Below are 25991 nucleotides of genomic sequence, written 5' to 3'. Positions count from 1 at the left end.
TAAAAAAGTAAGCAAAATTATTTTAGATAGCACAACTGAAAGAAAAAAAATTAACATTTGTAATAGTAACACTAATATTAATATAAAAATAAACAGATATACACCCATTGGTCCATAAAAATCAAAAAATTATAAAATAAGAAATACCTACTGACAATTTAGCTATTCTGTTTTGTTAAAAAATGCAGCTTTAGTTTTTTCTTGAAACCCGCTACTGACATTTCTTTTATAGGATTCGGAACAAGGTCATTGTAAATTGCCACAGCATTATACAGAAAACTACGACGAAAGAAGGCTGTTCGATATCTGGGAATTGACAACTTGTTTATAAATCTCAGATTTGCATCATGTAAATTTTTCCGAAAAGTAAGTTTTTTGCGGAGGTAGGGAGGAGTAGACGACGCTAGCAGTCTATGCACAAAAACCGCCAATTGCAAAGAGAATAGATTTTCCACGCGCAGCCAACTAAGTTCACATAGCCTTGCAGAGACTCTATCATACTTTCTCAGTCCATAAATAAATCTGCAGCATTGATTTTGCAGCTTTTGCAATCGGTACGCAGTGATTTTGTCTAAACATGGATAATAAACAATATTGCAGTAATTCATAATAGGTAATACTAGAGACTCACACAGTTTTTTCCTTACCTTAAAATTAATTATATTTCTGTTTGCATACAATGGCTTTAAAGAATAGTATGACTTTTTAATAACATTAGAAACGTGTAACTTAAAGCGCAATTCATCATCCAGAAGCAATCCAAGATTTTTTGCACATTTAACCATACTTAGCTGATTACCTCCCACAAAAAGCTTTAAACCGTCCAATGCTATTCTTTTTTTGTTCTTAGAAGTAAAGCACATAACACAACACTTTGAAGGATTGAGTTTTAAATTATTTTGAGAGGAAAAGAAGGAAATTCTAGAAAGATCGTCGTTTATTTTATTTGATGCCTCCAATACAGATTCAGCTTTAAAAGAATGATAAATTTGCATATCATCCGCGAACCCCTGGATCTGGCAGTGTTTTACAACTTTAAACAAATCCGAAACATACATTAGAAATAAGAGAGGTCCCAAAACAGATCCCTGAGGTACTCCAGATGTTATATATTTGATATTTGAAAAAGTCTGATCTTCCAAGACCACCATTTGCCTTCTGTTGGATAAGTAGGATTTAAAAAACATTTGGGAAACATTATCAAAGCCATAATAAGCCAATTTTGCCAAAAGCAAATGATGATCCAAGGTGTCAAATGCCTTGGAAAAATCAAGCATTATAAGTGCTGTGGAGTCTCCTTTATCCATTGCAGAAATTATCTCTTGGGTAACGTTTAGTAAGACAGATGTCGTGCTATGTTGTTTTCTAAACCCAGATTGCTTATGCGGAATAATATTATTGGAGGTGAGAAAGTCATAAATTTGCTGCTGTATAAACTTTTCCAAAACTTTAGCGATGACCGGGATAATTGAAATAGGTCTAAGGTCGCTGAAATTAGTTGGATTATTAATTTTAGCCAAAGGTGTTAAGAGAGAAATTTTCCACATACCCGGAAAATACCCAGTTTCTAGGCAACAGTTTATAATATGCGTAATATGTGGAGATAGCTTTGGAATACAGTGTTGCAACATTAACGCTGATATTGAATCACAACCGTGTGCATTTGATTTTAGGCTTAAGACTATTTTAGAAATTTCCTCAACTTTGGCTAATCGAAATGAAAAATTTAGATCATGTTTGAACTGTTTGTTCTGAAAATTAGCAACTTCTTCGGGGCAACTACCTAACGGGCTATAAATTGAAGCAAAATAGTCATTAATTTTGTTTGGATCTCGGAGATTTAAAGGAATAGAACGATTAGAGACATTTTTTAGACTTAGATTATTAATAGCTCTCCATAACTGTTTACTATCTCTGATGTTCTGATGAAATTGCAGATAATTTCTTTTTTCTCGTCTAATCATTCCCACCACAAGATTACGCATCTGTCTATAATATGCCCAATCAGTCAAATTTTTAGATTTTTTAAAACTTGACAATGCCTTATTTTTTTCTTTTATAAAAAGCTGCACATTTGCAGTTATCCACGGGGTATAAGGCTTAGAAATTTTTGACGTCGTAAAGGGTGCATGTCTATCAAATAATGAGCAAATATTACTAGTAAGATACTGAATTTTTTCGTCTAGATTATTGATATAGTACACATTATCCCACACAATTTTATTCAGGTCCTTATAAAAATAATTTTTATTAAAATGTTTAAAATTACGATAGAGTTTCGTTTTTATCTCCCTACTCCGTGCCGCAATCTCGACACTGCAGAATATAGCTTGATGGTCACTAATTAGATCAGCGTTAAGTACTGCTGTACTTGTAACATTTGAGGGTTTATTAAAATAGATAACATCAATGAGTGTTTGTGCCATAGCAGCAATACGAGTAGGCTCATTTATTAACTGAGTAAAATCATAAGCTGTAAGACAATCAAGTAAAATATTATTTGTAAAATGATTAACATTAACATCACCCAGGATGATAATATTCTCATACTGTAGACATGCATGTGATAATATATCATCAAAACATTCAACACAACGCCCTAAATCTGACCTTGGTGGTCTATAGACTGTTCCAACAAGAAAAATTGTTTTGCCTATATTTACTTTAATAAATAAACACTCTAAATCATCAGAAAAGTCAATGTCAGCAAAAACCAAAGAGCCTTCAAAAATCTGTCGTACATAGACAGCCACGCCTCCACCCCTACCACGTCTATTCTTTACAAATAATTTGTAGTTCGGGATCAGAAAATTATCAGCCTCAGAATCGCTCAGCCAGCTTTCAGAAATACACATAATGTCAGTATTGGTTAACGTAATTAAATTTACAAAATGATCAAAACCTGTAAACAGTGATCGGACATTTAGATGCCCAAAATTAACATTTTTAACCGTATTAGCTTCCATATCAGTTTACCAAAAATACACAGCAGACCAACAAATTATAACAAAATAAAAGAAAAACAAATCAAATTAAAATAAAAAAAGGAAAAAAACTTCTAAATTAGGTTAAATGGGCACAAGTATGAAATCTAAGAAAAAATAAACAAAAAGAAGTTTATCATAGGTGCCTCTGACCCTATAAATAAATAGACGTATAACATATAAACATATTTGCACATATAAGAAAAGTATATATATATATATATAAATAATAAGTTTAAACCTAGGCAATAATACATATTGCAAATTAGTGGTAAAATAACAAGAGCAAAGGGAAAAAAATATATAATATAAAAAGAATTCCACCACCCTAGAAATTCTTACTATAAATCTATGGTAATTGATATAACGATTTACTAAAGAGTACCTTGTTTAAATGGAATTTAAGCCATCTTCGTCCTGAACTCTGTGCACAATGCCCCGATGTTTAATATAGATATACCCATGTATACACCACACATTTTGTTTTGAGAATTTATTCACGGCACTTTTAAGTAACATCTGTCTTATTTTGGTAAGATCCTCCTGTAACACGACACCCGTATTTTTGAGATGTTTTCGGTTCTTTAACAATACAGATTTTTTGTTTACATCGAAAAATTCTACCATCACGATTGGTGGCTTATCATTGTGGCCCGGCATATTTTGTTTCATGCGAAAACACCTATTAATATCTGATTCACGAAGGTCACTGTTTTGTATTTTGCTTCGCAGAAAATTTAAAACCTTTTGCTTTAAGTTTAATTCCGTTTCGTCGGGGGGACTTTGAAATCCAAGGATGCGGACATTACGACGCCTTGAGTGCTGCTCCTGGGAATCTACCATGCGTAATAAAGTTTTATTAGCTATGCGTAGATCGTTAACTTCTTTTTTTGTCGATGAAAGTTCCTGTTCCATTTTGTTTAATTTTTCCTTAAATTTTTCCTCTATCTTACCAAAAATGCCATCGACCAATTTCTGATAAAATTCGCCGCTCTGAGATTCCTCGGCAAACACCTTTCTAATGGATTCCAGGTCTCCACGACTTAATACCATGGTAGCTGAACTAGTGTTACTAGATAGAATTCGCAATAAAATATATTCTTACAAATCTTTTACTAGGAAAACTTATTAAAAATTTGAGGACAGAGGCACGCACCGTTTGTTTATTCAAGGAGCGCCATCTAATGTGTGTGGTATCAGGGAATCAATAATCTGTTTGTACCAAGAAGAACTAAAACCAGCAGAAAACACCCTAGATGGTATACAAAAGAAACAAAAAATCGAAAGAACGGCATATATGCGATTTAAAAACAGAGACGACTATTTGCATTACTCTCAACTATATTGTAAATCCAAACATCAAATTGACATAAAACATGTTTCCGCTACTGAACAAGTGCAAACATAAAATATTTCTGGTCCTACATTAACTTACTGAAGAAAATGGTTGGTCACCCAAAAAGTATGATATTGGGCACCATCGAAGGTACCACTCCTCACGACATTGCTGAGGTGTTCGCTGACTGTTACACGGACTATTTTGGTCTTGCACTTTTAGAGGTGATTCTTCGCAAACTCAGCATATTACATGACTAAGACCATCGGCTCAATAAAGTACTGTCGTCTGTATTGTGGAAAAAATATTGCAATTCTCTTGCTAAACCTCTCCGTATCCTGTTCTAAAAATCTGTGTGAAAGCAATCGTGGCTTGTGTTACTTTTTAAGTCTGGACAGCGCGAAGACTTAAGGAACTACCGGGGAATTTCTTTGTTGATGGTGTCAAAGGTATTTCAAACCATTATCGAGGATGAACTATCTGCTGCATTCAAACAAGAGTATAGCACAGGAATAACATTGGTTTATTAAGGGCAAATCAACAGCAGTATCACCTCGGAGTTCTTCAGTCAGTGCTACTTGGTGAATGCAGTGGAGCAGGGATATCGAGTCGATGTAGTTTATACCGACTTAACGAAGGACTTCGACTAAGTGTGGCACCAGCTTCTCATTCAAGAGCTCGAGTGGGAAGCTATATCAAGTGGACCCAGTCGTTTTTTGGAAATCGCAACCATTGTTGGTCGCGTGAAATTAATGTTAAGTGTGTCTCAGGGATCCTACCTGGGTCTTGCGTTCTCTTAAATTTTTTTAACAGTGTTGTTCGTCATTTTTGTTCATTAATCATTGAATGGCTATTATTCTTTACAAACTGTTGCACGGGCAAATTGAATGTAATTACCTGCATATCTATGAATATTTTTAGGAACATTGGTTATTGGAATATTAAAAAATCTTAATTGATGCAAATGTCGAGTTTTCCTAACTGTCAAGGTTAAATAGTAAGAATTTTATACTTCTATCAAGACACAAAATATAGCATAAAGAAATTGCCCAAAATAATTATTATTACAGATAATAATCCACTTGATCAGAGATACTTAAAAAACCAGAAGACACAAAAGATAAAAAATATTTTTCTATTAAATCTACGATTTGAACTTTCTCAAAACTAAGTTTTAAAATAATTTTTAAAATGAAAAATATATATAATGTTATCTGTTTGTTCTCCATTGTTGAGCAGTTAAAGTAATGTCAGATGACAAAATCCTGTTTCCGGGTAATGATCAAACTTTTTAAAATACGGAAGCTTAAGGAATTTTCTTTTAATTCCCCAATAAACCGTAATGTTCTTAAGTTGGAACCCTGTGGTGTATCTGACGTATTAAAATATTTCTTGGACATGATTGAAATATTTCTTGACTAAATTTATTTAAAAACTTACACGATTAAGGAGTTCTGTCAAACTTATACGTCTAGTGCCTGAGACAAGGTTAAATGGTTAAAATGAATAAAACTAATTAAAAGTTACATCGACAATAATGATAAAATGCTTAACTCATTAACAAATAAATGGACGTTGAAGGCATAAAACTTACATCAAAATACATGTGAATAGGAGAAAACTTGGGTTTAAATATACTACTACAATAGCTATTTCACTGTGAGTAGCATTTTTTTGCCACAATTTGACAAAAACCTATGATAAATTTTATTGTACGCTGATATAAACATTTTTAGTAATAACTTTCAAAAACCATGTTAAAATTTCTAGTATAGGTCGATTTTAGAAACTTAACACTTAAATTTAAAGACTGGACTTTTATTTTGTGATCCCTAAACCAAACAATATTACAAACCATAAGATCTTGTTTGGATTGTTATTATAACGAAAGTTAATAATTATTTTTAATGTCATTTAGACATTTGATTTATTACAAAAAAAAACTTATTTATCTCATTTTACTGCAGGCATTTAATTGTAAATAGTTTTTTATGTCTTTCAGGTACATTCGGCAAAAATAATAATTTATACTTTAGTAGGCATTTTTCAGTAAGTTGAAATGGTTTTGAGACTCCCAACATAATGTAATGTGTATGTCTTCCAAGAATTTGTTACTAAATATTGGTAAATAAACAGTTCTTATCAAAAACAATACAAAAAAGTTCACTCTTACGACCATAGTTGTTTCATCATCCTTCTTTCAATCTGTTGTATCAAAATCCAGGAAACTTATATGTTTCTCTTGTCACTATATCATTTTTTCATCTTACATACTAGAGTACTTGGACACATAAGAGCTTCCTCGCTTTTCATAAGTCGGAATTTCTGCGTTTTTCTTGTTATAGTCATATCATACTCCGCAATATAATTTAGATGGCTTCTATCTGAATAGGACTGCTAAACTGAAGAAAAGAACCACGATTGTTCTTAGAACTGTAGTTGTAGTTGTCTATATTGGAATGGGGAACAATGTTATACACGCCAAAAAAGAAAAATAACAATACATATTTTGGAAAAGACCAAACTTTTTTTAAAGTACAAGTCATGGCTAACAGCGTAGGTGCGAAAACGCCATTATGGAACAATTGGCGCAATATAACGTACATTGCACTACATAACACTACATTGCAAAGATCATTTAAGAAGGAATGATTGGGTTTTTAAACACTATAATTCTACCTTATTTTTTTTTAATAGATGATATATGGTTTTTTATAGCTTGTGTATTTTCTTTTCGCTAAAAAATAAAAAATATTAAATAAGTCAAAAATAATATGTTTACTTTATTATAAATATTTCTATTAACAGCTGCTATTTGTCAACTTTAACCAATTTGTTACACACACAAGTAACAGAAAATTAAATCTTAACTGGACCAAGCAATTAATTCCATTTTGTATCTCGGTCATTGCTCCAATAACATCATGATTGCCCTCCTCTTTTTTCTCGCCTCCCCTGGTGGCAGATCGTCCAAACATTTGGCCATATACTCCGCAAATTTCATGTTCACATTTGGTTTTTGCTGCTGCTGGTTTTCATTTATACTCTGGCATATTTCTTTGGCCATATTGAGTAAATTAACGATATCGTCGCTGTTTTGTGGCATATTTTTACAACTTTTTCCTGAAAAGTAATCATTTGATAGTCCTGTCCAAGGGGGGTGTTTGAACATTGATTACCTTTTGAAGATTTGCTATGGCTATCATCTTGTTTTTTGTCTATTTTAAGCCTTTTCCTGTTATTAGTAGGTGGCAATTCATGTGATACGGGACTAGTATTGTAAGATATTGGGGGAGCTTGGAGTGCAATTTCTAAAACAAAATGAAATAAATTTTAAAAAATAGTGTGGTTTTTTCGTATTGTAATACCTTCTGCATTGACGTCTTCTACGTGTACCGGTTCAAATTTAACGTTTGATTCTGAAAATAATGTTTCATCCATATTTGTGGTATCTATTTCTGATGATTTATTATCTGCCTGCGTCCCGTTATACCTGTTATTTGCTAAGTTTGGTTAAAGTATATGTTAAAATATAATAACTTTCTTACTTTCTATGTTTGCAAAATTTGCTATAGAACGTCATTTTATCATAATATCTCCATGCTGGTTTCCAACATTCCTCTTCAGGTACCTCGGATCCGGCTTGAAAAGACTGAAATTTATTTTTTTCTTTCACAAATCGGTCTCTGAGGTTTTTCCAGGCTCTTTGGCACTCTGCGGCTGCAATCAAAGAGATGTTTTAAAAAAATATTGTAAATTTTACAGAAGGAAAAATAGTTACATGTAGAGTTTAGATCTTGAGCAATCTCTTGCCAGGCTTCGGCCTTTTTTTGATGGTCTTTGTAACGTGCCGAGGATACGTTGTACAAAAACTCGTATTGTTGGATTTTGTCTATTAAAAGGTCCATATCAAGCTCTTCATAGTTTACTATATATTAAAAAAAAAAATATGTTAAAATCGTATAAGTTTTTCTTGTTTAAACAAAATATTGGAGAAAAGTGTTGTCAACCTTTAGGGACCACAACTTTTTATGAATTTTTTTTTAATAGTAAAAATTAGAGATTTGTGTATAAAAAGTAATCAATGATTTTGTTATAGCTCAACTTAATTATTTTTGATTAAAAAAAGTTAAAATATACTAGAAGTTTACTTAATGGTATTTTATGCATATATATTTTTGTGTTATACTCAGGCGGTGAATAACAAAAATCATGTTTAGTCCTAATATGTTTTTGTTCATATGTACAAGAAAATTGTAAATTTATTGCGCAAATACATAAAAGATCATCCATACTTATGAATGATATTAATAATGTAAATGTAAATACCAGAAAACTATTAAAATTCAATATATTTACTTCTTATTAACGTTACCTATTCCCATCCTAAGGATATCATTCCTAAAACACATTGTAATAAAGAAGTTTTCTCACTTTGCATGAAGCCGTAATAGGAACTATATAACATTAATAGTGAGGACAGCATTATTCGTTGTACAAGCCCTGAGTAAAGCTTTTTAAACTGAGACCGATTATGTTCAATTATCAAAAAAGCATTAGTATTTAGAAAAACAACTATTATATATGTAAAACAGCCCTTAAATTTACCGTCCTGGTGGGAATTAATGCAAAATTTGGTTCTCTGCCTAAGGTTAATATTATGTAGGGTACTTCTTGGTAGCAGGTATACTAATTATATACTAATTGTAACAAATATAAACCAAGGGCTAAATAAATAAATACATACTAATATTAAGAATATAATTAAAAATTCAAATTAAAATATATGACTTAAAATTTTACAGTATTGTTACAAATTGTGCCCTAAGTCACAAGTGGCTTATCGGGACACAGTATTTCAAAATACATTCATCAACAATAATTTTTTATTATTAAATTAGTTGTTGCGTTCGATTATTTAGGTATAACTCTTAATCCTTCAATATTTGCAAAAGATGGTGATGAGCCACAGTGTCAAAGGCTCTTGCGAGCTCAATAAAAATGCCTAAGGTCATATAGCCTACATTAAAATTATTTAATATTCGTTCTTGCAATTTTTGGATTGCATACTCGGTACTCATTTTACGTCAAAAACCAAATTAACAATCTGACAATAATTTGTTATTTTTCAAATGTGTTTAATTTTAATGCAGTCTTCAAGTAATTTATTTAGGGTACTTATTATGGCGATAGGTCGATAGTTTTCAATACACTGTCTGGCATATAAAAACTATCCAGTATGTTATATTATAAACACAAACAGGTAATATAGAAAAAAAAACTTTGGTCTACACACATTTTGTAATTGAGATACAAGGAATTTCTATTTACATATTTAAAAAAAAGATTTGCAAATGGTTTGCGCTGTCAAGCTTTTTTATTTATGCTTTATCTTTCTTAATATCTTCAACTAACAAAGTTTCTACCCATTCTCATAGCTGTCAATCTTTAGGCAGGTCTAACAATAGAGACCAATTGTGAAACTCCCCAAAATTGAAATTCATAAATTTTCAGGTGATTTAAATCTTTCCTTGATATATTTACCTCGCTTGTTTACGAGAGCCCTGATTAGAATACAAAAATTCAATTATCTGGTGTTGTTCTTACAACTTTAATCCAATGTTAGCTAATAATTACCATACAGCTTTTAATGTACGAAAAAATTGCTGTGATAATAAAAGAACTATTGCTTTAACTCACCTGCATTATTTAGACCACATAATAAGATAATAACGGGCTTGAAAATTTGAAAATCCTACGCGGTTTAACTGCTATTTTCACAGAGATTATTTTATCAAATTGAAGAATTTGACGAAATCAAGACTAAATTTTGAGGATTGCAGCTCGGTTATGGTTCAATTTTTGTGAGTTCTTTAAAAAATTTTGTTCCACGGTGTGTTTTAATGAAATAAGTTATAGAGCATTATATTTTTATTTACCTAAAAAGCTCTATATAATATCTCTATAATTTTATTATGTAATTTTAAAGGAGGGATACACCCTTCGACAAAAATTACTCTTGGATAATTTTCTAGGTGGTCTAGTGGCGTTTTAAATATATTTTCATTTTTTTTTTTAATCTGTTATAACTTTTTCTCTATATTCTTTACTTTTAAAAATGGCACACCCTATATGTTTAAGGAAACTGACATAATATATGTCCCTTTCCTGTTTACATGGTGTCTCAGCGCGAACATAGATCAATTTCTGGAAAATTAACAAATATAGGGAACTAAATACTAAAAACTATTGAAAATCTTTAAATAATAATACATTAAGTCTACTAAAAATAGTAAGCTAACCTACTTTGGACTATTTTAAGAAAAAAAAATTAAAGGATGATAAGTTTTTTCTTCAAGAAAATAATAAAAAAGAAAAAATCATGACAATTTGACCTGTTCCAGGCAGTTGCTGGGAGAAAACATCATTTTCTTGGATTTTTTCAACAGTCTTCAAAAAACAAATGTTTGATCTTTTCCAGGCAATTTTTTTTCAGCTTTTAGGCAATGAAAGTAATTTTTATATTTCTTTCAGGCATTTGAAGTCGTTTTACATTTTCAAAGTGATTTTTTTTAAAGTTTCCCAACAGTTTCTTTTTCTGGAAATGAATGAATTTGAGTTTGCCTAAGTTGAAGTATTTTGAGTTTTTAAGTAATTTTTCTTTTCCAGGCAATTAAAACCATTTTCAATTTTATTGAGCCAGTTAATTTTGAATTTTTTTAGACGAATAAATCAACCAGTAAAGTCTTTTTTGTTTAGGCAGTCAAAGTAATTTTTTGTTTCTTCTAGGCAGTTGCGTTTTTTTTAACTTTTTTGAATTTTTTTTTTTGTTGCTTTCAAGTTATATTTGTCTTTTTCAGTAAAACTTTGGTGATTGGTGAACATTTAACAACAAGCCATCCTAACAATAACCATACAATAACGTATATAAATAATTAATAAAGCACACGTGTTTTAGGAAAATTGTAGGATCTATAACTTAAAACTATTCATATTTTATCTAGCAGTATTTTTAGTACCTATAATTTATTCTTTTCATTTTGCACAATCTTTTATACAAATTTATTTGATGTGCCAAAAACCGATACCTATAATAAAGTTTCACATTATTATTATTATTATTGTATAAACGGCCAACGTCGTAGCCGCCGACTGACGTCGTCAACAACAATGACCTCAACCGCCATTTGTACGATTCAAATCCCCCAGTCGATTCTTTTATAATTTACCTTGAGATTCGCTCTCCATATTGATTCGGATCTACCGACGTTAAAATATAAACTAACCGTACACAAATTGCGACGATAAAATTTTAATCTCTGACGTTATCAAAACAAAACAAAGGCAATTTTTCTTTTCCAACCGAACTGTACAGCGTCAAACGGCAAATCAACGCCGAGAGTATCGATCGACTGATGCGTGTGCCTTCGGTTCGCTTTTTACGTTTATAATTATTCGCTTGCCATGCCGTTGGCCGTTGACTCTTTTGCCGTTCGTGTCAACCCCGAGGTGTGCCGACGCTTTTTTGACGGTTATTGAGATTTGTGATTATTTCGCTGCATTCAGTCAAATTATGTTTGCTTATCTATTGCTGTTATGTATCTTTTGTATGCTTGAGAAAAAAGGGACTTAAACGCCAAATGCTTTGTTTGTATTTTTGGAGATGATTTATGTATATTCTCTTAATAAGAAGCGCTGAAAGGAGTTAAGTGCGTCTTCAAAATCTCCATATTCGCATTCAAGGATCAAAAAGTGACGTCACAGAATCAGAAACGAAAATCAAATTTTTACCGTCGCACAGATAAGTTCTGTCCTCAATATATTTTTATCCATATTTAAGGACTAATCTAATTTTGAACTTCTAAAATAAAGCAAGGAGAAAAACTATAATTTTATATAGAGAAAAGGGATGTAGATTTGATTTTTTGGAGCATAAGATAAATCAATCAAATAAAAGATAAATCTTTGTGAAATAATAAATAATTAAAAAAGTCACAGTAATTGTTAAAAATCTTGTTACACCTTCAAACTCAGTTTATAAATAAAAGATACTATGGGATATAAATTACGCCATAGTATTTTTTCCCAAAATTTAATTTTACATTTAGAGCAGGTGCACAGGTCCTTAGTACACCAAAATATTTAAAATGCATTTTCATTATTTATACTGAGATTTAATTACAGTGCTTCTAAAACCTTCATGTTTATGTCTCGTGTTTCATGGCAGTATAGTTATAGGTTGTGAATTTGCAATAGAATTTATCGTACAATTATTTAACTCTTCATTTGAATATGGTTGATAAAAGTTAAGTTCCTACACTCATTGTTATTTATAAAAAAAAATTAATGTGAATTTCTATCCCTTATTGTGTACACCATGGCAAGAATTGGCTAAAATCCTCCTAGAGAAATGCCAATCTGTGAAAATTGTATTACTATAAAAAACATTTCTGTGATTGTGACCATAAATACACTTAAATCAGGTTCTCAAGAATTATCTAACAAGAAAAACTCTAACCAATAAGAAAATTAATGCTACATAAATAAGATACAGACAATATAAAGGAATAATAAGTAAAATGTTACCAAAAGTGAACATTTGCAGGTACAATCCACATCAAACTTTATGTTAACATCATTTAATCAACTGTATGACCATCATAAGGGTCTTTCTTCACTAAATTTGTAGTATACAGGGTGTTCATTTGAAAACTTCCCACCACGGATTTATTGAAAACCACTTTTTAACAAAAAAAAAACGCCAAAATACGTCAAAAGGTTTGTCAAGGGGGACAACTTTCTAACCTAAAATTACTTCACCCTCTGCCCCCCAGGGTCATCCCCTTAAAAATGTTAAATGGCAAGGGGTATCGAGTAATAGCTTGTTTAAAAGGTCTTTCGAAGTCTTTTATTTTGACGTTTGATTTTTTAAATCGGTCGATTCGTTTTCGAGAAAATTAGACAAATTAATTTGTTCAGATAGAAAACAAAAACATGAAAATATCAAGTCAATGTTTGTGATTCCTACTCATGTTTTGAAATGAAATTAATAATGAATATAGTTGACAAGACATTTATCTTAAAATTATTGCATATATGGAGATTGAACGATAGTTTTCAACCCTATACAATTTTCTTCTGACTTAAGATGAGACAAATATTTGCTTATTTCCAGGACATTCACAATACTTGCAAGAACAAGTTAAACATTTGACAAAGAGGTTCAAAAACATATTTACCTAGGCAGGTATTCCAACGACAGGTCTCTTTGTTTTTGGGTTTTAAGGAAGTACCTTTGAATTATTTGGTACATCGATTGTAATATTTTGAGAAGCAAGCCATAAGACTAATTGAATGCCAAAAAATTGTAACAATATATTCCCTAAAAAAATTTCTGTCATTTATCTCAATTTACATGAGAACCCCAACATTTTTCTTCTAATTATAGTTTTGATAAATAGAGTTTCTAGAGTGGACCCTATCTTTCAATATAAACAAACATCATGCTACACAAATTTTCAATTAATTATTTTCCTAATGAAATTTTGCTTTCAGAAATCTCCAGATCCACATGAGAACCCACACCGGTGACAAACCTTATATGTGCGAGGTATGCAACAAATCCTTTTCGCAGAGCTGTAATTTGGTCAATCATATGAGAATCCACACGGGTAAGTCACCAAAACGTCTAATTAACCCATAAATTTGCGAACACATCATTTGGTTTTTCAGGTGAAAAACCTTTTAAGTGCCCACATTGCGACCGAGCCTTTACCCAATCGGGAAACCTCAACAATCACATACGGTTACACACGGACGAAAAACCTTTTAAGTGTCATTTTTGCGACAAGGCTTTCGTCCAGAGTGGCAATTTGAATTCGCATATCCGAAACAACCATAGAGTTAAACCATTTAGTCGACAACAGCCCGAGGTTGTCAACGGTTAACCCTTTAACGCGTGTGATATTTTTTTTTAAATTAGTTTAGCGGGTTTTTTTATACCAATTCGATTTCAAACCTGTTTGATTCGCATGAAATTCTCTTGTTTGATTGAAATGTTCAAAAAAAAAACTGTCAAAGTGTCCAGTTTTTAATGCCATTTTTTTTTAAATTTTTGCTAAATATTTACCAAATCGTCCCTCCAATGCCAAATGTGCAAATTTATAGTTTTGAGAAAACCCCTATTTAATATTGGAATGAGCACTAAAAATACATCCTTTTTTTTTTAGAGTGCCGATGTATAATTGGGATTGGTCACTGTTCGAGTTGCAAATTAAATTTATATTGATTTTTAATTTTTTTATTTATTTTCTTTAAGAGACCACATTCGTTATTTTGGCATTGAGGGGACGAAATGAAGTTTGATCCGTTATTGTGATGCGGCGTTATTTTAAAAGTTTTACATGTAAATAATTTGTAAATATTCTCGGAGTGAAAAAAAGCAGTGCCTTTAGGCACCTTTAGGATTAGGACGAAAACAATCTAAAGAAAGTGTTCAGCTATTAATTGAAAAGACTTAAGCGGTGTCTAGTTTTGTAAATAACCTGTATAAAAACGAACGTATTTATTGGCATTTTGGCAGTTTTGTCAGGTTAAAATAGTCTTCTTTAGTCCTTGCCACTTCTGTGAATATTAGTTTTTAGTTTGAATCTAATATAGTGCCATTTTGAAGATCTCATTTTAATCTATCACTAGTTTAAGTAAAAATCCTTTTTTTACCTTTTTGTATTTTAATTAACCTTATTAATAATATACACCACATACAGTAAATACATAACCAGTTTTTAGTATTATACCAATAGATGCAATAGACCATTTACCTGCAGGTTTCAGCAATATGACTCTTTAGTGTTAAAATTGTTTCAGACTGTATATGAAGACTTTACGTATGTTTTAAGACTGTATACCATGATATTTTTTGTTGTGCAATTTTTTTAGTCATTTTTTTTTTATATAAATATATTTTATTTATCTTGATCTCCTGACTTCCATGTCTTTATGTTGATAACAAATTGTATTTGTAATTAGGCAGAAGATTTATTTACTACTAAGTATCAATAAAAAAACTGCTTATGAGAAAAATGTTCCTTAAAACTTAAGTGTATATTCAAATCGACATTTTATCTATCGAAGTTTTATTTATTTTAAGAGCCGATAGTATTTTATAATGTACCGATTTTTTGCGAGTTGTGTGCGACTGCTATTACTCTATTGTAGTTTTGTAACCTGAAGAATAATAATAAAGAAAAGAACCATCACTTAATAATTTTCCTTAATTAAAGGTTTTCCTTAAGAGAAATGAAAATATATGACAATACATACGAAGAAGATATTTTAAGGACTTTTGTGTATCGAGTAAGTAGTAAAAATATTCCGAATTAGTATGGTGCAAATAAAACATATTAATAGATTAATCTTATGAATATTTTAAGAAAAATCTTGGTCTCTTCTGCAAATCAACCTGCTTAGAAATATGTGTATGTACCACTATTAAGTAAAATCTATATTATTGTGACGAATTCATAATTACTTACCTATTTTGTCGGGTATTATGTTACTATTTCAACAAATATCAATTTAGGAAATACTATAATAAAAAATAATTTTTGGGAAAATTGATTTTAAGAGTTTGATAATCCGCGTGTAAAAGTAACCACTTTTTGTCCTCTTATCAATCTTATTTTACCATTTATTCCTGATAAAATTAAAAGAATTGCTTAAAAATTTAAAATAGGAACTATTTTACATACATTATGATATATGTATATTAATAAAAAAATTAATGAACATGAATTTTATAATAGTTTCTTTTATTTGTGGTAAATTTTACATAGGTGAAACTTGTAGACCATTACCAAAAAGAATTAATAAACATAAATCATGTATGATTGATGATAATCATGAAGTATGATTTTCAAAAATAAAAAATTACACAACATGCGCTTGACAATAACCACAGAAGCAGAGAACCAATTTCAAAAATATGCAAATAAAAAAAAGGTTGATCCATATCTACTTATTCGGTTGATTTTAATAATACATGGATTTCTTTGCTAAAGAAAGGAAGAGATAAGAAAATTATAACTTTTAAGTAAGGTAATAAATAATAAGGCACTGTTAAAATAAATTGGATATTGAAAACATATTTTCATTTATTTTCTATTACTGAATTATATTAGGATCAGACCCTTTAATTATTTAGACAAGAATCCGTATTTTCTTTGTTACTTTTCGAAGCAGATCAAAGTTAATTTGAAAAAAGTCTTTGATTAAATGTTTTTGAAAAAATCAAACTAGCAATCCCGAAATACACTCCGCGGCACAAAATTCTGCCACCCTGAAATATTGACCAAGTTTGATGTTTTATAAATTTTTTATTTTTTATCAGATTCTCACGATTTTGCCATCAGTTTTTAGATACATTTGTTGTGATTTTTTTAAAATCATTATCTAAAGTAGCATTTTTCGATTAGGCTATATTATACAGGAGTAAAACAAACTGTTGTTTTTTCTCGTAATTTCAAAAAACCCTGTAGGAAAATTAAGGTGGATAATTCTGTTTACATACTGTTCCTTGTAATCTTTGATGTATTCTAAACATTTCGATTTTTTATTCATTCCATTTTCTCATTTCTGCTGCGAGCTGCAAATTTTTTATTAAAACCCTGATTTGAAGCGTAGGTATATCATAAAGTTAATTAAAAAAAAACAATTTTAATAGCGTGTATTTCCTCCTCTCGCAGCAATAACAGCTTGCAGTCTTCGCGGCATCGAATGAATAAGGTTCCTAATTCTTTTCGTTCAACTTCATCCAGATATTCGCTCACTACATGTGCAACGTGAGGTCTAGCATTATCATGCATAATGTAAATTGGTTTTCAATGAAAGGAGCAAATGGGACAACAACTTCTTGAAGGATTTCCTCAATGTAACGGTGGGCGGTTAGAGCTCCATTTTCAATAAATACAAGATTGGTACGTGCTTCGGAAGAACTACCCGCCCAAATCATGACAACCGCCACGATATGAGATTTGTCCTGAAATGGTGCAGTCAGCATATCTTTCATTTCTACGTCTGTATACCCGCTCGCGACCATCCGGCGTCCTTAAACAAACCCTGCATTCATCTGTGAATAGTACGTTTGCCCACTGTTCTAGAGTCCACTCAAAATGCGATCTTGCAAACCTCAGTCGGTGTTGTTTTGCCGAGGAAGTAATTGTGGACATCTTGCTGGCCTTCGTGAATAAAGTCCAGCTTCTGCTAATCTTCTACGTATCGTTCTTTCACTTACACTTACTCCATGAAGTATTCGCAAGTCATTTTTTAGACACACAGCAGTAGATCTTCGATCTCTTAAAGAACTAATGGTAAGAAAGTGATCATCAGCTGCAGTGGTCATTCTCCTTCTGCCAGAGCCTTGTCGTCTAGTAAAAATTCCCGTCTGTAAATACTCTCACAGGCATCTCGAACTGTAGACCGCGAAAATCTCAGAGTACGGGCGACATAACTTTTGCTACGGCCATCCTCTATTAACGCAACAATTCTACCCACGTCTGCTGGAGTTAATACCATATTGACACTCAACAAATTATAATAGTGACACTGTCAAACTTTATGACACATTAATTGCGTCCTTAGCCAACGATAATTTTTAACCGAAAACTTGACATTAATTATCTAAAAATAAGCTTCAAATCAGCGTTTTAATAAAAAAATTGCAGCTCGCAGCAGAAATGAGATAATGGAATGAATCAAAAATCGAAATGCTTAGAATACATCATCAAAGATTACAAGGAACAGTATGTAAACAGAATTATCCACCTTAATTTTCCTACAGGGTCTTTTGAAATTACGAGAAAAAACAACAGTTTGTTTTAATCCTGTATAATATAGCCTAATCAAAAAATGCTACTTTACAAAATGATTTTAAAAAATTACAACAAATGTATCTAAAAACTGATGGCAAAATCGTGAGAATCTGACAAAAAATAAAAAATTTATAAAACATCAAACTTGGTCAATATTTCAGGGTGGCGGAATTTTGTGCCGGCGAGTATATTTTAAAACTTACAAAACAGTAAAAAACATTTATGCAGTAATTAGAAACTAGCTAGGTACCTACTGAACTTCAATTACTTACATTGCTTGTTTCCGAAAGTAACGGCGCAAAAGCATTAATTTATCAATAGTATTGTCTGCAACTCTTCAACTGGATCTAATTTTTGAATAAATTAACCCTACTAATGAAAAACACCTTTCAGACACATCGCTCGTTAGTTTCTAAGTAATCAGAGGCCAATTGAATATTCCAAGATCATTCAAGAAACATTAAGATCAGTCAACAAGTCTATTTCTTGAGAAATAATATATTTTTTTTATTGACGCTGGCTTCTTTGATGTTTTTCCTTAAAATATTGATTTTCCAGGAGGATCTGTTCTCTTTATTCCAGCAATTGCTACATAATCATCTTTATCGTTATCATTTTCGAAATCATTTTCATTCCCTTTATTAGACTTTAATCGTAATATCAGTTTTTCCGTTTCTTGCACTAATACTTGTTTTACTGATTTTCCATGCAATGGCGATAATCCAGGTCTTAGGTTCATCGGATTTTCTAAGTAGCTCTAGTATCCCTGAAAAAATTGTTCTGCGTTCTACCTCCTTGGTTATTTTGCCGGTCCAAGTCCATATTAAATTGGGAAATAAATGAGTATTTATATTTATTAAAACATGTACAACAAAACAAACACTCAGATTGGCTATATTAGTAATAATAATACGCTGTATAGCTGTCCGGCTCGGCTCGGCTGGGATTTACCGGATTCCCGACAAAAACAATTTTAGCGTCAAGTAAATAATTGTATTTAAGAAATATTGGACTTTGAGTGAATTAAATATATTGAAAGGGATCGCTAAAGATTTAAGTTCATAATTTTTTCTACATACATGAATAAGTCTATATTCTTTTCAATAATTGAGCATATAAAGTATTTTCCAAATTGATACTTATTGAAATAGTGACGTAATGTCCAATAAAATTGGTAACTCGTATACCACTAACGCTTGAAAGATATTATTTATTATTAAATTTCCTACTAAATTTATCCAAAAAAGAACTTAATAATGTATATAAAACTTCTAGATAACATTAAAAAAATTTGAAGTTACTAAATGGCAATTCATTTATTATTTCCATCCATATTTCTTTATTATTCCAAGCATATAAATACATCATGTTATAATTTTCATTCTAAGAAACTTTTCGGGAATATATATATTGTACTTTAAAAAAAGACGTGCTTAAAAAACAATTATACAGTGTACAACGCTTAACCACAAATTCCTTGGCAAGATAGAAGGATTTAGACCCGCAAATTTAAAAAAAATCATAAATACATTTTTGTAGGTAATTTTGTTACACTGTTGTATAAATGACTTAAATTGCTTCTCAGGTATTAGCTGTTTTAGCTTTGAAGCTTTTTTTTTCTTGTAAAATTTTCGCCTAACGCACGGTTTTCCCGCAAAAAATTAAAATAAAAATAAATTGAATTAATGCTTAACCTGCCTAATAATTATTAAAGGAAATTTGAAATAAAACTTAAAAAAGAAAGGAATGTAAACAACGGCAAAACAATTTTTGTTTGTTTCCTAAACTGTTTAAGCATTGCTGTTTTATTAATATTTTTATATGTCAATAAAAATATTTACTGTCTAATTACAAGTTAAGCTTGTTTGAGCGTATTTTAAAATTATTTAGTTATACCAAAACAAGCTGTAGACGTGTGGGATTCGAATTTAAGGTTTCCTAAACTACTATAAATAATATTCTCCGGGTACTATTACTTCATTCCAATAAGTGGATCGGAAGGGGCATTGATGCACCCACAAAGTGGCCAGAAAGATCACCTGATTTAATCCCTCTACGACTTTTATTTGTCGAGAGTTTATGCTTCTTCTATAACTACTGAGGCCAAATTGTTACAACAAATTTTAATTGCTGCAGACTATTTAAGAAACAAATTGGATGTAATGCCCAAAGCGTAATTTAGGACTAATAAAGAATTTATGCATCCAAGCCGGTCAATATTTTGAACATTTCAAAGAAAAAAAGCTACCACGGAGAATTAAACGACACAAGGACACGTTTATCGGATAACTCCGTAAGACTGGAAGCAAAAAAAGCTAGACATTTTTTGAAACTATATTAACTTGATTCACGGTCGTATCACGCAGATAACTTATGCTTTTGTACTGTGGATGCTGTATTTTTCCTCCCAAACCATTAGGTATCAAGGCTTATTACACAAATTGGTTGTTTGCTCTTATTCGTGATCCCTTATGTTTTCCTCTTTTTTCTTTGGTTTTCTAGTGCCCCTGCCCTGAAGAGTCCAAAAAAACCAGAAACACGTGTCGGCAGGTAGCATTTTATTTATGCTTCCCGTCTTACAGAGTTATTCCGATAAATTGAAAATTTGTCATAAACATATAAGACTGCATTCTGCTTTAGGGGTTTTTATTATTATTTTTTTGTTTTTGTATTTGACCATATTATGTGAATATTTGTTAATTGGTAGGTATTTTGAATTATATTCTTTTGATATTTTCTGTTTTAAATAAACGGCAATAATAAATTAAAAAGTATCTGTTTAATTTATTTTCTTTTTGCATTATACTATATGCATATGAAAAAATTATAAAAGACGAATAAAAAATAATTTTAAAATCCCTAAAAGTTATTTTTCTTACATTTAGTGGCACTAACATATCTTAGTTTAGAAAGCCACACCTTTTAATATTTTTTAGGAATTTTAATAATATAAGCTTAGCATTGAGATATTACTGTTTTTAAATTTAGTGAACATTTTTATAATTAGAGGTAAGTAACCTTAAAAATTTATAATTTGTTTCAGGAAAGTAAGTAGTTTTTAAAAATAGATTAAAAAAGATAACTAAATCAATGTATATCCGAACTTATTATTGAACGTAAATTTATTTGATCTAGTATTTCTGACTGCATAATAAGATCCTTTGATTTCATCGATTATATTAAATTATAATTATAATTACAAATAATTACTAATAATACCTAAAACATAAATTAATCTAGCCTAGGGCCAATCAAATTAACCTACAATTACAAGAACAAAAAAATAAAGAAATACATAGCAAGCATTTATGAAAACTCATTTTGAATTGGAGATTCAGGAATAATAAACAAGAAAAAATAAATTATAGGGAGATTGTCTGTATTGTGAGAAAATACGATTTTGATTATATCCTTAAGCCAGCATGCAACGACCTGCATTTAGGCGAATTCGAAGTTTATTATACCGTGAAACGGCATTAAAAGAAAACATTACGAAATAAGGCTGAACCAAAGAAAATAATAGTAAACTACTTCGTTAGTATAATTATCTTTGGCTGAACAAAAACGAGTGAGGAACCGGTAATTTATTCATAAATCGTGCACATCTCTTCGAAAACTTAATTTTTCATGAAGGTAAGTAGGAGAGGAGGTATTAAACGCAAAAGCAGCCAAATGATGAAAAAAAGTTTTTATGCACGCAACCATATAAGAATACAAATTTTTTCTTAAAAATTAAAAATTCATCAACAGCACTTTTTTGAAGCTTTTGCAGAAGATACATAGAGATTTTATTTAAAAATTTTACAAAAATCATACGATATTGCAATAAATAGTTCATATTAAAAAGTACTACAAAGACTTGTCCAATTTGTTTTCTTACTTTGTAGTTAGTAATACTTCCATTAGAACATAATGGTTTTATAAAGTTATCAACTATTTTTAGCTGGGTTCCTCCGAAAAGTAGTTATAAATTATCGAAGACAATCATTTTCACACTTTTTTAAAGAGAAATACGTTATATAAAAATTTATTATAAAATAAAATTAAACCCCATGTCTCAAAGAGAAGAGGAGAAAAACTGAAGCTGAGAATAAAACAGATCCCAACTTCAGCCCAAGTAGTTTTAAATCTAATGAAAAAGGTCACCCATGAGATGTTAAATTGGACCCATAAAGCCGAAAAAATTTAAATAGTATTTAAAAAATCTGAAATAATTAATTTTTAGGGTCCCTGTGTTTAATAAAATAAGTTTAATTTGGAAAAAGTGGAGTACAGCTAATAAGAAAATGAATTCCTTTTAATTACATGTAACTCGGAAAGTTTTTGAGATAACAAAATGCTTTTATATGAAATATAGCTATAAAACATTCCTGGTCTGTTTACAGAATATCAGTACTAAGCATTCGTGTTACATAACACTCCGGGTTACAACAAATTCTTACTGATATTACAAAAATACATTTATTCGGAATATAAAACCATATCTACAGTAACATCCCTATCAGTAAGAGGCAGTTCGTCCAAAATTTGTTCCTTAAATGCTACAGCCACACTGGTAAGGGATTGCTTTTGAGTTTCTCGCAGTTTTTTCTGGAATACATCGTAGTAACCACCACCATGGCCCAAGCGGTCTCCTTTTTTCGTAAAAGCGACTCCTGGGCAAATGATTAGATCTAAACCACCTAAAAACCAAACGGACATTTTAATATTTAAGATGTCAATAAATATCTAAAAATCGTAAATATATATATGTTGTACTTCTTGTCTTACCAGTTTCTATAGCATCCTCCCTTACATCCTTCAATAAGGGTTGCTTAATATTCCATTTTGTTAGTGGTAAAGTCTCCCAGTCCTCCATAGAACGTAATTTAACCATTTGCATCCCTGCCTTACAATATCTAAAAGCAAATAAGGAATATTTTTTATTTTTATCTATTAGATGTCTTACCTGGGCACAAAACATTCTTTTCCTTGTGCAAAAATCGTCCTAACAATTGGTTCAGTGTCGATTTCATCTGCTGTGCTAAGGTATACTGATATCCTCTTGCTAGTGTTGAAAACTGGTAAATTTATTAGCTAAAAGTTTGTTTTTTTAATATGTACAAACAGTTAAATATAATAATAATAATAATACCTTATTAAATACAATTTTCGATTGCCTGGCTTTTTCTTCACAGCTTAATTGGGCAATTTTATCAGGAATCAGTGCCCTTATAGCTTTTTTCGCCTCAACGATATTAGCCATTTTGAACTACGAAAAAATTAACTGTTGTTAGTTAAACTGGTTACTCATGTGATCGTAAAATAATGTTTAGAATACAATATCAGTGTGTATTTTTATTTTGTTGAACTTCTTGACTTTTGGTGCGAATGGCTAAAAGATGACAAATACTGTTTTGCATCACTACAAATTGAACTTATTTATATGTTATGTAATAAGAATTGAATGAATGTTAATATAATTAAGGTTAATAATTAGGAAATTGAAAAGTATTTTAGGTGTATTTACTTATCTTATACAAATATTTAGGTGAAACGTCATCATATATGTAGCAGGGCAAAACGACTATGAAATGTGCATTTTTTTAAGTTAATTGCAATCGTCTCCATGATTAGGAAAAAGTTTTATTTCATCTTCAGTCTCAGCTCAAGTCCTGGCAAATTTACTTTTTTTCTTACGTAGGTTACCTTGCTATAGCAATTATATTAACAAATACAAACAATAATGTTTTAAGATTTTATTGCATCATTCATGATAAAATCACATTTTACTTTTGCAATTTAACTCCCTATAGTCCAGACATATAATTTCACTACCATTGTCCAAGATGTATGAGACTAAGAAGAGTTTTCGTATAGAAGAAATAGTCAGGCCAAGAAATCGATTTTTTGAGATTTCATCCTAGTTCATTTCTCCATTGCTTACTGTATTGTGTTTTTCTATCGTAGTTTTTCTCCCTAGAGTCGAGAAATTTCTATTGCATCTCCCGAAATTAGCTTGAACAGGATACGTACAACCCTCTCGAGGGTTGGTTAACTCTGTAATAATTTTCTTGAAGGGTTAAAAGAACTCGATATACTTGGCAAGCAAAAGCTGGTTGGTGCAAAGCTGTAGAAATCACCACCTTGAAATCCAGATTTCTCGAGAAATGTTTATTTTACGAGAAAAATGTTTTGCAATGGAGAAGACCTCTATCTACAAGTTAACTTTATAATAATTCCCTTGTAAGATCAAAAGGAACTCGAGATATTTGGTAAAAACTGTTTACTTCACTAATTCGAATATCAGATTTTCCGAGAAATGTTCATTTTACGAGAAAATTGCTTACTTGGAATACTTTCAGTATAGAACAGCCAATATAGAGCTTTAACTGTTGATTAGATTAGTTTTTTTAATTTTTGAAAAAATTGTTCGTTATTATAAATAATTTCTTAAAAAGTTTAAATTCTTTACTTATCGAGAAAACTAGAGTTAGCAGCAGTGACATTAAGAGTAATTTGTCGAGGTATTTCAAGATATAGAATAAAAGATGGTAGCAAATACTATAACTAGAAGCGTGGCAAGAATTGTGGTAACTGTTTTAATACTGATAAAACAGTTACCGCAATTCTTGCGAAGTCAACGGAAAAAAGCCCTTAAGCCCTTAGTTCCCTTAGAATCATTACTTCTTCATGAATCTCTTCACTAATCTTTATTAGAGACTTTTTAATAAAACTTGTCTCTTTGCTTCCTTAATCTTTATTGCGGGTATCTTCTGTTTTATTCATAACTGTTATTTTTCTGAAGTGTCAGTTACTATCATACATTTTCCTTGTATTTTTTATTTTCTCAGGAAAAGAACTTGACTCTAATATAATAAAGCCAAAAATATGTAAATAATATTTCAAGAATCTTCAGTAAACTAAGTACCGTAAACTAGTGGCAAAGATTGAAATTCAAAAACAAACATTGGTAGCTTTTAAAAGGTACCAAAATAAATCGTCATAAAGTACTAATTTATTCCCTAAATATACAAGTTAATTTTCTAATAATTAGGATCAAAAGAACTGATCATTGCACGGGAAAAATGCTTGGTATATTATGTTATGATAGTGCATTATTTGCCTGGGATACAGAGTCCCTTAAAAACCAGTTTTGTTTAATTTAGATTTTAGAATTTTAAGGCATTTGCGTAGTATTTTCTGTTGGGTTGGATTAAAGAATATAAACAGTATAAACACTGCTCAAGCATTTAATGACAAATCAGTTCCAATAAAGGAACTAATTGGCAACTTAATAATATCAGGTAATGTTATAGCAACTAAATTCAGTAAAACAAGTTTGTAGTGTTACATAAAGATGTGAGAAGAATGCAATGAGTACGTGATATACATAAGATTTTACACACTTTAACGATATAAAAATTCAAGGACTTATATTGTCGGATATATACCAGTTATAATTATTACACACAAAACACAAACAATCATTGGAAGTTTCTACAATAAAATAAGCAGTTCCACGGTGTTTCACCACGTGTTAGTCTAACCTCCAATGATTCATTCCCACGTTGCCGGATGTAATTAAAGTAATTGGATTAGTACTTCTAATGAAATTAAAAAAAATACCTACTCAAATCATTAGTGTTCCATTGAGTTATTTTAGACATTTTAGACATTAAAAAAACCATTTCTTATATATTATATATATAGTTTTATTCCAGACATTTTAACTAATTTTACGCAAGTTGTAGTGTAATTTAACATATACACTATCGGACAAAAGTAATGCAAGTCTTATGAAAATATAATTGCCATTAATTC

General features: G+C 30.7%; 3 protein-coding genes across 3 annotated transcripts in view; 1 reads left to right on the top strand and 2 right to left on the bottom strand.

Moving 5' to 3' along the window:
- The window catches only part of LOC126734252 (zinc finger protein 22-like), a 29444-nt gene extending 14016 nt beyond the window's left edge, over positions 1-15428 (top strand). The window contains exons 5-6 of the mRNA XM_050437789.1: positions 13876-13991; positions 14053-15428. Coding sequence (XP_050293746.1) covers positions 13876-13991; positions 14053-14267 — 331 coding nt within the window. The 3' untranslated portion in view covers positions 14268-15428. The remainder of the gene's footprint in view (positions 1-13875; positions 13992-14052) is intronic.
- On the bottom strand, positions 7080-11749 carry LOC126734254 (uncharacterized). The gene is made up of 6 exons (XM_050437793.1): positions 11550-11749; positions 8102-8248; positions 7869-8040; positions 7689-7813; positions 7500-7631; positions 7080-7443 (listed from the first exon to the last, which is right to left on the bottom strand). The coding sequence occupies exons 1-6, from the start codon at positions 11566-11568 to the stop codon at positions 7226-7228; spliced, it is 813 nt and encodes a 270-aa protein (XP_050293750.1). The 5' UTR covers positions 11569-11749; the 3' UTR covers positions 7080-7225.
- A 7205-nt stretch (positions 15429-22633) lies between the features above and the next one.
- Positions 22634-23551, bottom strand: LOC126734255 (5-formyltetrahydrofolate cyclo-ligase-like). Its single transcript, XM_050437794.1, has 4 exons — positions 23323-23551; positions 23137-23264; positions 22959-23086; positions 22634-22870 (listed from the first exon to the last, which is right to left on the bottom strand). The coding sequence occupies exons 1-4, from the start codon at positions 23431-23433 to the stop codon at positions 22650-22652; spliced, it is 588 nt and encodes a 195-aa protein (XP_050293751.1). The 5' UTR covers positions 23434-23551; the 3' UTR covers positions 22634-22649.
- Between the last annotated feature and the right edge of the window lie 2440 nt (positions 23552-25991).

Source organism: Anthonomus grandis, chromosome 3 (genome assembly GCF_022605725.1).
Source record: "Anthonomus grandis grandis chromosome 3, icAntGran1.3, whole genome shotgun sequence".
Classification (NCBI taxonomy): Eukaryota; Metazoa; Arthropoda; class Insecta; order Coleoptera; family Curculionidae; genus Anthonomus; species Anthonomus grandis.
Note: the sequence above shows the minus strand (reverse complement) of the source record. Positions and strands in the feature narration are given on the sequence as shown.

Coding starts and splice junctions, on each gene's coding strand:
- LOC126734255 (XM_050437794.1), bottom strand. CDS start 23,433: ATGGCTAATATCGTTGAGGCGAAAAAAGCTATAAGGGCACTGATTCCT. Junction 23,265..23,322: donor CGAAAATTGTATTTAATAAG/GTATTATTATTA, acceptor ACAAACTTTTAG/CTAATAAATTTACCAGTTTT. Junction 23,087..23,136: donor AAAGAATGTTTTGTGCCCAG/GTAAGACATCTA, acceptor ATTTGCTTTTAG/ATATTGTAAGGCAGGGATGC.
- LOC126734254 (XM_050437793.1), bottom strand. Junction 8,041..8,101: donor TCAAGATCTAAACTCTACAT/GTAACTATTTTT, acceptor CTTTGATTGCAG/CCGCAGAGTGCCAAAGAGCC. Junction 7,632..7,688: donor AGAAGACGTCAATGCAGAAG/GTATTACAATAC, acceptor ATTTTGTTTTAG/AAATTGCACTCCAAGCTCCC.